At 47.7% G+C, this 12,356-nt stretch overlaps 1 protein-coding gene across 3 annotated transcripts in view; it reads right to left on the reverse strand.

Annotated features, from left to right (window-relative positions):
* The window catches only part of LOC143152444 (putative nuclear hormone receptor HR3), a 190,042-nt gene extending 180,662 nt beyond the window's left edge, over nucleotides 1-9,380 (reverse strand). For all 3 annotated transcript variants that reach the window (XR_012993574.1, XM_076322575.1, XM_076322572.1), the window contains exon 1: nucleotides 6,688-9,380. Coding sequence is in view for 2 of the 3 variants with exons in the window: in XM_076322575.1 (XP_076178690.1) it covers nucleotides 6,688-6,859 (172 nt within the window). In the remaining variant the exon portion in view is untranslated. The remainder of the gene's footprint in view (nucleotides 1-6,687) is intronic.
* Nucleotides 9,381-12,356: the final 2,976 nt, after the last annotated feature.

Genomic DNA, 12,356 nt, shown 5'->3' on the forward strand with positions numbered 1-12,356 from the left:
TTCTCCATAAACATTCCTTGTCTCAAAGAAACTCAACCCAAGGAGTACCTCCACTCGAACTAACCAACTATCAACCATAATTCATCTTTGCCAATCGAACCTGCAATCGACAAACGCCCAAAAGCATCGTCAAAATACAACAAAACGTACAATTATCAAAATTTTCCCATAAACATTCCTTGTCCCAAATAAACTCAACCCAAGGAGTAACTAACTAACTCCACTCGAACTAACCATCAACCATCTTTGCAAATCGAATCCATAATCGACAATCGCCGAAAAGCATCGTCGAAATCATGATTCGCAACTCGTGGGCTCCAGGTTCGAATCCAAGCATTCAAATCTCCGACGGATCCCGACCACCGTGGAAACACCTTTACCCCGCGATTCCGCGTACGATTCCGTTTACGATTCCGCTTACGATTCACCGTTGCGTCTGCGCACCGTGGACGAAACACGGGAGGTTGTTATCGGTGGGCCGTGGAAGATCGGAGTTAATGTAAACGGAACTCGACGGTGTGACGCGGGGAAGGTGACGCCGATGAATCGTTCGCGGGCAAACCTGGGATCGCTATTTTTCCACGGTTCGTCGAATTCGCGCCGCTCCGCGCCGCTCAGCTCCGCTCTGCTCCGCGTCCCCGTGGGCGAAGCGTTATCCTTCCAACCGAACGCTGCTGCCGCCACCGCCGCCGCCGCTGCCGCCGCTGCCGCCGCTGCCGCCGCTGCCGCCGCCGCCGCCGCCGCCGCGCCGCGTGCTTCAAAGAGAACGGTGAGACAGCACGTGGTGGGTACTCGCGGATCACCGAAGTAACGGTGTCCGGTAACCGCGTCAGAGCCGGTGCTAGCGGTACTCGAAAGCGTTCCGTTACTCGACCGACAGATCCGCTAACGCGACTCTCTCTCTATCTCTGTCTCTCTTACTCTCTTTGTCTCTCTTTCTCTTTTTCTCTCTCTATCTGTCTTCCTTTCTTTCTCCTCTTCTCGACGACGCGCATTCTCTGCCCCTTTCTCTCCGCCGTGGGATGAGAAGCGTGCACGAAAAGCGGCGGCGTATCGGGCCGCTCCGTCGCGCTGTTACAACTCGCGAGGAGTAAGTAATGGTCCTTCATTACGCGATGCGAGCGACCCGCCGACCGGCTACGGGGAGAGACGGTCGAGGTCGGCACCGTCGCTCGGTCGCTAACTCAACTTTGATTTACGGCCCCTACCACCGCGGTAGGGGCCACGCTCGTGCCGGACGGAGACGATCGTTCGCGTACCGATCGGTCTTCTTGTCCGTCTCGGGGCCCGTTCGGGGCCGACGTGACGCGCTACGAGACCGACCAGCGACGCTTTCGACCCGGGACAAGAGAGAGCGCGGACGATCGCGACCAGCCACGGGACTAACCTATCGATGCTATCGGTACCGGAGCTGGATACCAGCGTCGATATCTAATTAGAACGGGAGTGCATTTGGTAGCGCGCAAGAGCGTGGGTAGCGATGCAAGTAGCGATGGGAGATGAGTAGCGTGGAGGGATTGAAACGGAGAAATTTATTTTCTAGAGGTTTTTTCGTTTGAATGAAATATCGACTCTGGAAAGATCGAGTCACGAATTGACAGCGTTGTATCGAACATTGAGTTTTGACACATGGACGAATGTGTAGCAATTGGAATAGTAATTTATTTGGTAGCAATTTTTTTATAAGGATGAGACTATTTTTGGAAAGATTGAGCGGGTATGCATCGATGTGCAGTAGCAATGGGAGATGATGAGCGTGGATCGGTCGAAACAGAGTAATTTATTTTCTTAGTGATTTTTTCGTTGGAATGAAATATCGACTCTGGAAGGATCGAGTCATGAATCGTTGACATTTTATCCAACATTGAGTTTTAACGCATGTACGAATGTGTAACAATTGGAATAGTAATTTTTTTATAAGGATAAGATTATTTTTGGAAAGATTGAGCGAGAATGCATCGATGTGCAGTAGCGATGGAAGTAGCGATGGGAGATGATGAGCGTGGATCGGTCGAAACAGAGTAATTTATTTTCTTAGTGATTTTTTCGTAGAAATGAAATATCGACTTTGGAAAGATCGAGTCGACGGCATTGCGTCGAACTGGCTTAGCACATACGCGAATATGTAGCAATTGGAACAACTAATTTATTTGACAGTGATCTTTTTGTAAGAATGAAATATCAACTCCGGAAAGATCGAGTCATCAATCGTCGACGTTGCACGGAACCGTTTTGACGCATGTACGAATTTGTAGCAATTTGAACGGTAATTTATTCGGTAGCAATTTTTTACGACAGTGAGACATTGACTTTGGAAAGATTGAACCACAAATAGTCGTGATGTATACGCGAATGTGTAACAATTCGAATGGTAATTTATTTGTTAGTAATTTTAAGGATTTAAGTCTTTGTTTAAGGATGAAATATTAAATCTAGAAAGATTGAGCTACGAGTCGACGTTACGTTGAATTGCTCGTTGCATACGCGAATGTGTAGCAATTGGAACAGTGGTGTACTTGGTACCGATTTTTAATAACGATGACACATCAGCTCTGAGAAGATTGAAATATACGAAAATGGAACAGAAGTCTATTGGGTGGCAATTTTTTATAACAATGAGACATTGACTCTGGAAAGATTGAGCCACGAATCGTCGATGTTGCGTTGCACCGTCTTGGTGCATACACGAATGCATCGAAGTGCAACAATTAGGACAGAAATGCATTTAGTAGCACGAACGATAGCGATTGAACCAATGCAGTATCGGTGATATCGGTACCGGACGATGCAGTGTCGAACCATATTGATACACGTGCAAATATTTATCAATTAGAACAGTAATAATTTTTTATAACGAGACATTAGCTTCGGGACGAGCCGTCGCGTTAAAGATTAATGACAGAGAGGGGATCTCGTTACGCGTTGTACGTTATATTCCTCGAAAAACAACTATTAAAAATGAGTATTTCAAGAGTTACAATGATTTCCCGCATTAAAAAAAAAATAATATCAACGAAAGAGAACAGACTGTTACGAGTAGCTTGTAACGATATAACAAAATTTCTGTAACGCGTTACTAGCTAAAATTGGCACAACTCGGTGATAATTATTAATTGCAGTCTACACAGAAATTTATATATTTACTGGTACTCATTTATCACCTACCTATTCATGGATTCTTATAGTGAAAATGTTAGAGAATATGACAAAAATACTACGGTTCGTTAAACGACGAAGAGTAGACATCGCAATGGTGTGTTTAAGTATCTCTGGATTCGGTGTAAAATACAAAAAATTAAATTTTACATTAATGTAAAAATACTTAACAATGTGTAGTATAATTACGACAATATCTATGCATGCTCCGTGATTGTATCGCGTACCTAAGACTTCGATCTACCTAAGAGTGCGTATTCAATGGAAAAGTATCGGTGACGAGAATTCATATCGAGTAGCTTTCGACATACAGTATTAAGTACTTGGTTGAGTATCGTTAATATGTAATCGTATCAATCCTGTCGCTAATCATAGGTGCTGGGGACCGTTCGTCGAACGTTTTGGCGCCGACCGTGGCGATCGATATGGTAATAGTGGATTCTGAACGTTCCTGATTCCGCGAGGAGTGGCTCCGTTGCGTGAGCAGCATCGGTTATGCGAGTGAAAGACCGACACGGCTCTTCGTTCGTTGCCGGATAACGTAAAACTGTTTGCATTATGTTAATACCGATGTACAAACCGTTTTTTTCTTTCTTTCTTCAACAATTCGATCTTTGAACTATCCGATCAAGATCGAACATATCAAAACGATTGAATCTCCAACGATTCGAGAAGATTGGTAAATAGAGATTTACATTAGGTTGTCCGTAAACTTGAAGATTTAGAATTAGAATTTAGTACGTAAGAATTTTTATAAGCATTATCGAAATAAAATAATATTTTGTCCATCAATGATGGACTGACAAAGTAAAATCAATTTAACGTTTAAACCCCTGCCTGGTATTTCTTAGCAATATTCAACGATCTTAACTTATAAATACAAATATTTAAAAATAAATAGTTCGTATCGGTTCGCGTGCAAAACTAGTTTTCGTTTAAAACTGGACTTAAATCACTTTCACGTAAACTGGCTCGTGTATCCAGTTTCAACGTAACGAAATATTAAGATATGTGTACGTAAAAATACGGTTGAAAATTGAAATAGGATTTAATCTCCGGTAATTTATTTGATAGAAATAGCTCGATTTTTGTTGCAAAAGTATTTTTATTCCAAGCTAGACGTGAACTAGAAAATTATATATCCCTCTCGACTCGATACCAGTGTGCGGCAATTCGAAACAATTAAATATTTGCGTAACTGTGTGCCTGTGATAAAATATTACATAGGATGGAATATCCAGAAGCTGCTCCATCGAACGGTATCTCCCCGTTCGTCAAAATCAATTACCCCGCGACCAATCAACCGAGCCGGAATTAATTTCGTTAATTAAAAGGTGACGCGGTATCCCGAAGCAACCCCCGGGAACACAAAACGCGTCCGACATTGATCCATTTTAGCGCGAGATGCGCGATGTAACGGCCCTTCGTTACACAAACGCGGGCTGGTTTTACACGCGAAAAGAGAAAAGACGACCTCGACCGTCGTCTTTCGTTCACCGAGTCAGTCGGAGTTTCTAAGTTCGCCGAGCCTTTCTCCTCCACCGAATTCTCGCTAACGATTCACCGGAGGCCAGGGCTGAGACCACTCGACGAATTTTTCTGCGCTCGAACGTTCGAAAACCTCGGCGATTCGAATAATCGGCGAATAGAATTCGAATACTACTCGAACTCGTGAGTATACGAATACTTTTTGTACTAGTACTCCAATATTCGGATAGTTTTCGAACTGGTACTCCAGTATTCGAATATCTGTTCGAATGGATACTCTGGTATTCGAATCTGTTCGAATTAATACTCTGGTATTCGAATATGTTCGAACGAACACTCTAGTATTCGAATCTGTTCGACTGAATACTCTAAAATTCGAATCTGTTCGAAGGAATATTCTAGTATTCGAATCTGTTCGAATGAATATTCTAGTATTCGAATCTGTTCAAACAAACACTCCAGTATTCGAATCTGTTCGAATTAATACTCTGGTATTCGAATCTGTTCGAACGAACACTCTAGTATTCGAATCTGTTCGACTGAATACTCTAAAATTCGAATCTGTTCGAAGGAATATTCTAGTATTCGAATCTGTTCGAAGGAATATTCTAGTATTCGAATCTGTTCGAATGAATACTCTAGTATTCGAATCTGTTCGAACAAACAGTCTAGTATTTGAATCTGTTCGAACAAATACTCCAGTATTCGAATCTGTTCGAATGAATACTCTAGAATTCGAATCTGTTCGATTGAATACTCTAGAATTCGAATCTGTTCGAATGAATACTCTGGTATTCGAATCTGTTCGAATGAATACACTAGTATTGGAATACCGTTCGAACAAGTGATTCAGTATTCGTATATTACTCGGATAATTGAATGATTAGTGCACCGATTGAGTATCTGGACATTTGAATTTTTCGTAAATTGATAAAGTATCTGAATATTTGAATTCTTCGTGTATTGATAAAGTATCTGAATACTCGAATTCTTCGTGCACCGATAATGTACCTAGGTATTATAAATATTTTGTGCACTAATAAAGTATCTAGATAATAGTAGTATTCGAATAATGCGATACAGATAATAAAACAAGTTCCTTGAATACACATAACCATATTTTTTAGATGCAAGTAGCTTCAAACCATCGCACGCGATAACGTGCTCAATCGCGTGTGAGACAAATCACGGAAACGAACCACCGTATTTGTATACATTTACATGTAAATGTAATTACATACGTTGGTATCCATCAAGATTATGGATCAGCCTGTAAGAATCGTTGGTTTCGCTCACCGCAACGGTTTATTCGTATGCGTAATCCGATAATCGGTTGCTGACAAGGTGTAATACTTAAATACATTACCAATATTCGTATTATTCACACAGTGAAAATGTATGAATACTTTCTTATCGTTGTTCCAGTAACGTTGTTCGATAATATTTAAAATTTATTTACAATATTCGAATACTCGAACGCTCGTAGCATTCGAATACTCAAATATTCGAAATTTACTCGTACGATTCGAAGAATCGAGTATTCAAAGTTTACTCGTGGCATTCGAATACTCAAATATTCGAAATTTACTCGTACGATTCGAAGAATCGAGTATTCAAAGTTTACTCGTGGCATTCGAATACTCAAATATTCGAAATTTACTCGTACGATTCGAAGAATCGAGTATTCAAAGTTAACTCGTAGCATTCTAATACTCAAAAATTCGAAATACATTCACAGAATTCAAATACTCAAATGTTCCGAATTTCTTCGTACCGCACAATTGCTCGAATATTCGAATACACGAATATTCGAATAGACGACTATTTGAGGTTCGTTCAGAGCGATTCGAGTACTTGAAAAATATTCGAATAATCCCAACCCGACACGTAAAAGAAACAAATCCGCTCAATTTACGGTGTAAACAACCGTCGCCCGGCAACGCCGCTGTTTCGCTAATCGTACAAAAAAAACAACTAATTGTAACGACCAATAGATGTTAAATATAACCCTACCGGAAGATCTCGATCGTTTCCTATTCGTACCTGTGCCCGTGATTGGTGGAGACGCTAGCTGCGAGCTGCTTATATCCGGCGGTTGTGGGGTCTGTTGCGTTTGTTGTTGCTGTGGTTGTTGCGGTGGTTGTGATTGTTGCTGTTGCTGCGGACTGTTCGCAGCGACCTGCACCGAGCCCGGACTTGCCGCGCTTTCCGCCATTGTTCGCGTTTACGTTTTACCGCTCGGTTTCAGTTTATATCGACGACATTACGCTCGAGCGTCGCGCGACTCGAGCGATTTACTCGACGATTCGTCGTGAACACGACGAACGACTCGAACTCGACGTCACCACGACGGTGACGAAATCGCGTGTAAACTCGTGACCGCACTAGCCGTGTCTTCCCTCGTCAACTCGATTGCTCGAAACACCGTACGTTCTCAAACGATCGACTTCTCTCTTTATCTTTAAGTTTCCACGTTGGAAGATTCTCGGATCGTTCTTGCCACGATTTCCGATCGTTCGTTTCTCTGATCGCTGACGACGACGACGACTACCCTCTTCGGCGTATTCTACGATCGGGTTATCGTTGTCAATGGCCTGGACTGGCGCGTCGTCACACTTTTACAAGGAGAGAATTCCTCGATGGTCGCCACGCGATCCACTGTGACGTCAACGGGCATTACGACGGTTTCGGATCGCGATCCGGATTCCATTTCTTCCGGCGTGCAGAATTAAAGATGCACCGTCGATGCAGGCTGCTGTGCTAACGTTCGATCGATCGCGTTGTCGACCCCCTAAGGGTTCGACGATTCGGTTGGCAACGCGACGGTGTGCAAACGTTGACTTCCCGCGTCCACGCGATCGCATCAAGCTCCGTCGATGCGACGAGCGCGTCGAGCATCGGGGACCATCGACGTGCAATTGCAACTGACCTTGGCGCGCGTGTTTCGACGCGCGTCAGTTGTCCACGATCGTTCACGGAACTTTCGTATCCCCGTAAAGCGTATACCACGTAGAACGTTCGACAGAGATTCCCGAAAGGAAAAAAAAAGGACACCGTTTACCCTGAATCTTACGATTTCGCGAGATGACGATCGGTCAACTCCTTGCGAACGCGTCCCTTTCGATCTATCCTCGGTCCCCTTTAAAAACAGAGAGGGAACCCGGACGAACTCGGACGCAACCGAGAGGACACGCGACGAGGCAAACAGGCGAGAAAATCGCGAACGTAGGGAACGTTTTCGCGACGATCTCGTTTCTCCGTCGCTGATAAATCCGAGGCACTGGTTCTTTCGTCGCTTCGCTCCGTACGCGAGATCGTGATTTCTTCTTCGTGGCTCTTCGCAGCGACAGGGAAGAGAAAGAGGGTAGGCTCGCGGTCCACCGTGTAATCGAACGAGAAACTCGCAACGGGTACGACACCGAGCGCGTATCGTCGAGAAGGCATGAAATTTTAGGCACTCGTTGTGTTCTCGATCCTCACCGTAAAGCGATTCCACGAACGGTGACGTCGACGGGGAACGAGAGATACCCTGAACACCGATACACCGATTCGGTGATGAAAACGTTTAAAAAAACGGAAGTAGAAAATCCTCGAGATTGACGACGCAGGAGAGGGGTAGGGAGGGATCTCGGGGAAGGTGTATGTGTACAAATAGCACGACTCGGCCGATTCGGATACTCGGGCACTCGTTCGTTCCGTGTTGTTTCGATATCGACCCCCTTGGTGCGTTACCCCTTGAAGGGGAGCCGCACGAAACGGAATAATCACGAACGTCCCCGGACGCGACACGCCGGACGCAAACACGGGGGTTGGAGAAAGGCAGGAGGGCAGGAGGGTGGCGTTGAGCAACGAGAAAGACGGTCGGCAGGTGTCGGGGAGGGGGAAGGGGTTTGGTGCGGAGCGGCGAGTCGATAGGTCAGTGGGTCTCGTTCAAAGAACGACTCTCTTCGATTCAGCGGGGCGTTCGTACGCGCAGCCACGTCGCCCTCTCCTGCCCGCAAACGGCGCGCAACGCACACTTCCTCGAACGGTCGGTGTCCTCCTCCGCGACGAACCGATTTAGCTCGCACGATTCAACGTCGAGGTGTTCGCGTCGGAAAAAAGTAAGCGCGTAAGGGAAGAGGGAGTGACGCGCGCGAGGGGGTGCGCGGTGTGCAGAAGCCGTGGCGTCGAGTCGATAGGTCAGTGGGTCTCGTTCGGAGAACTGTTTCTCCGGGGGAGTCCGGTTCGCACTCTCGGTTTCAACGTTCCTCTCGGTCGATCCGGGCGTCGCGACTTTCGTCGATGTTCACGAGCGAGCTGACGACCGTGGTACACGTACGTCGACGGTCCTCTGTCCGTGACGAAACGTGGTAGGGTCGTTTTCTCGCGCGGCTCGACCCACGGTACACCGTTCTCTTTTCGAGGTTAGCCTCCCTCCTCCCTCCCGGCCGGCGCGACACTCGCGAAACGTTTCGTAGGGGGTGGGCCAGGTTCGACGTGGCCACTCGAGAACGGAACGAACGTCGATAATCCACGAGGCGTGAGATCGTTCGGGCTCGAACGGGGCCGAAATGCACGCGTTCATCCGCGACCTTCGCCACGACTAATTCGGTAGCCGCCGCGGCCTTCGGTCGATATTCCCTTCGTCGTTCAACACGGTGTCGTGCCAACGCAACGTAACATTCGATGCACCGGCTGGACGAGCGTCTTCCACCACGACGGTGGTGTTTTCCTTCGCATTATCCACGCGACGTTTTTTTACCCTTTAACTACCAACACCACCACCACCACCCCCCAGCCCCCCTCCTCGTACGATCGGTTCACTCGCGGCGAAACTTACGTCCCGCGGGTGGTGGCCGACATTCGTCGACGATGCAGCACCCGGACGCACCGGACGCGATACCGAGCTGGTTAACGCGACGTACGCGCGCGTTAGACGGAGAAAGATGGAACGAGTACTAGCCGCGAAATCCGGGCGAAGTTCAGTCATCGACCAAACACCTTTTCCCGAGCTCCGGGCGATCGCGAATCGTATCGTTGTTACGAGGTATCGTCGCGCGCTCCAACGGTACACCCACGGCATCGATCATCGTTCGTTTCTTTTTCCCACGGACCCGACTCGAACCGCACAGGGATCCACCTACGGTCCTATCACGGTATATCCGCAACCACTCGCGTACGATCACACGCCCGTGCGGGGCTCGATCGCGCTCGACGACGGAATGTCGGCCATGGATCACCCCGTGTTCGTGTCGCGAAACCTCGAGCGGTCCTCGGGTCACCGAGTCGTATCCACCGTACGGCCTCGTGGCCTGCTGCGCGTCACTCTTTCGTCGTCGTTCTCGTCGTCCTCCTCGTCGTCGTCGTTCTCGTCGTCGTCCCTCGTTCCTCGACGCTCCTCCGCGTGAACCGTGTACTCTTCGATTCTTCTTCCTCTTCCTTTTTTTTTCTCTCTTCTCTCACCGCGTTCTTCTTTTCGCGCGAGATTCCGGCCGGGAACACACTCTCGCGACACCGCTAACGAACTGCACACGATCAGGGTTAACACCAACACGCGGAAGCGGGAACGCGTGTCTCGTGACGCGTGCGGGATCGCCTCGATTCCTCGAAAAAGGCTCGCGCCGATGTCGTTTCGGTGCCGAACGTCTCGTTTCGGCTATGTACTTCACGGGGGAAGCAGTGGTGGCTCGAGCTTAAAGCGACCGTCGCCAGATGGCAGCCCGTGTTGAGCCACCGTTTGCTACCACCCCGCCCGGATTACACCGATTCATACGGCGCTTCTTTTTTTTTTTTCTCTCCCTTCTACCCTTCTAACCCCCGTGACCGATCGCGTCCCGCGTCTCGTACCGTTGCGTACGACTTGGACCGAGAACGAACTCAATCTCTCGCACCGTGTCCTCGACGCTCAGACCCTCTCTCGCGACGAATTTTTCTCTGATCGCATCCCTGACTGGAAATTACCCGAAATATATTGGAATGTTCTACACTCCCCCGTCGGTGGGGCAACGTAACAGGGAGAGTTTCATTGGTTCGACGCGATTCAGGGACGAGGCGCGCACGCGCCGCCTCTGCGCGCTCTGGCTACTATCCGTTCGATCCGTTACCAGCCTGTATTCGTTGGCCAGATAGACTGTTCCGTCTTCGTAGCGATAAGGTTGCAATCTCGCTGGCTATTACTCTTGTCCTTTCAGCCGTACACCGGGACCACGAAACCTGGCCGAGTTCGATCGACCGTCACCAACGATGCGAAAATCATCTTTCGGTGATCGTGGGAGTACGTGAGCCCGGTGCACTCGATAAGGGACGAGAGAAAAACGTAACGGGTTGTCGCTCGGAGACGGGGAAGGGCCGTTTCCCTTTAAGGTGAGGTTCGATCTACTATAATATATTTGTAACCGACTCGGCGCGCGCGCGGGTGTGTGCATGTGTGCGTATGTGTGTGTTTTCTTTTTTTTTCACGCTTGGCCACGGACCGGGTTGTTTCGGTGTCGATACTACAGGTCGCTTCGTCGGTTGATTTCTCGCAACGAATCGGAATCGAGAGATTTCGTGGACTATAGAATGGAATTGTGCGTATTTTTAACGGACGATAGATGTAAACATTTTTTTTTTCCGAGAACGACAAATCTTATCGATCGTCTCGTCGCTAGGAAGTTGGGAAACATTGCGACAGAATATCCTCGATATTAATAACAATATCGTAGTTTCGATACGATTGAACGTTTATGGGATCACGTGGAGTGAAACGTCATCCGACGAGTGGCACGTTTCGCATTATCGAAAGCTTGGTCCGGAATAGATACAAACACCATTACCAAACTTATTGGAACCGTGCCAGAAAGGCACGAGGGGTTAACGCTAAATAAAGGATATCAAACGTCACGATGTATATATTCGTAGATTTCTCGTACACCGAAATTTTATCGATCGTACACCGTTGGTAACTCGACCTTGTTATTTATTGTTCGAAACTCGTCCGGTGCTCGTTTCCCGGATCGTTGTACCGATGCGTACGCGTCGATCGTGTAATTTCCATCTTCGTGGAGGATATTCGACGCATTTCCCGCGACGAGCGCACGTATGCGTAAACTGTTGTCGGTTCCGCGTCGTTTTCCATTGTACCGACCGTGTCGATTGAAAGTTTACCACGACCGGTCGTATAATTCGCTGCTGGACTCCCGTTGGAATTCCGGGACTCGTCCGCGCTCACGGTGGAACCAGATTCGGCCGTGACTGAAATTAGTGTCGGCGTAAAACGAGATACATTTATCGGTTATAATTATTTGCACGTAACGCGCGAGCCGGCGCTCGTATTCCGTGTTTCATCGTCTCTCTCCGTGCCATTGAATTTATCGCTACCGTTATACCCCTTTCGACTGGATCCCCGCCTCCCGTCCGTGTCCGTTTGAGTTAAAGCGCCGCTTCGAGCCGAGTACAAGCGAAGACTACACCGAACACTCTCCTCGCTCTCTTCGGCTCGATACGAGCCGCTGCATTTTCAGAACGGTACTCCTAACTGTATCTTACATACGTATATACATACGCGTATATATGCCTGTTTCTGCTCACCTGTCGGCATCGCGCCTAAGCACCCGCGCATACCGATCAGAAAACAAGGGAAAACGACCGCGTCGATGACCCCCGGGACCAGATGACGAACCCTATGACCGGAATTACGAATCAATTCCCATGGAATTCGAGGGAACGCGGTAATACACCAATTCACACGC

This window comes from Ptiloglossa arizonensis, chromosome 10, assembly GCF_051014685.1.
Source record: "Ptiloglossa arizonensis isolate GNS036 chromosome 10, iyPtiAriz1_principal, whole genome shotgun sequence".
In the NCBI taxonomy this organism is placed as follows: Eukaryota; Metazoa; Arthropoda; class Insecta; order Hymenoptera; family Colletidae; genus Ptiloglossa; species Ptiloglossa arizonensis.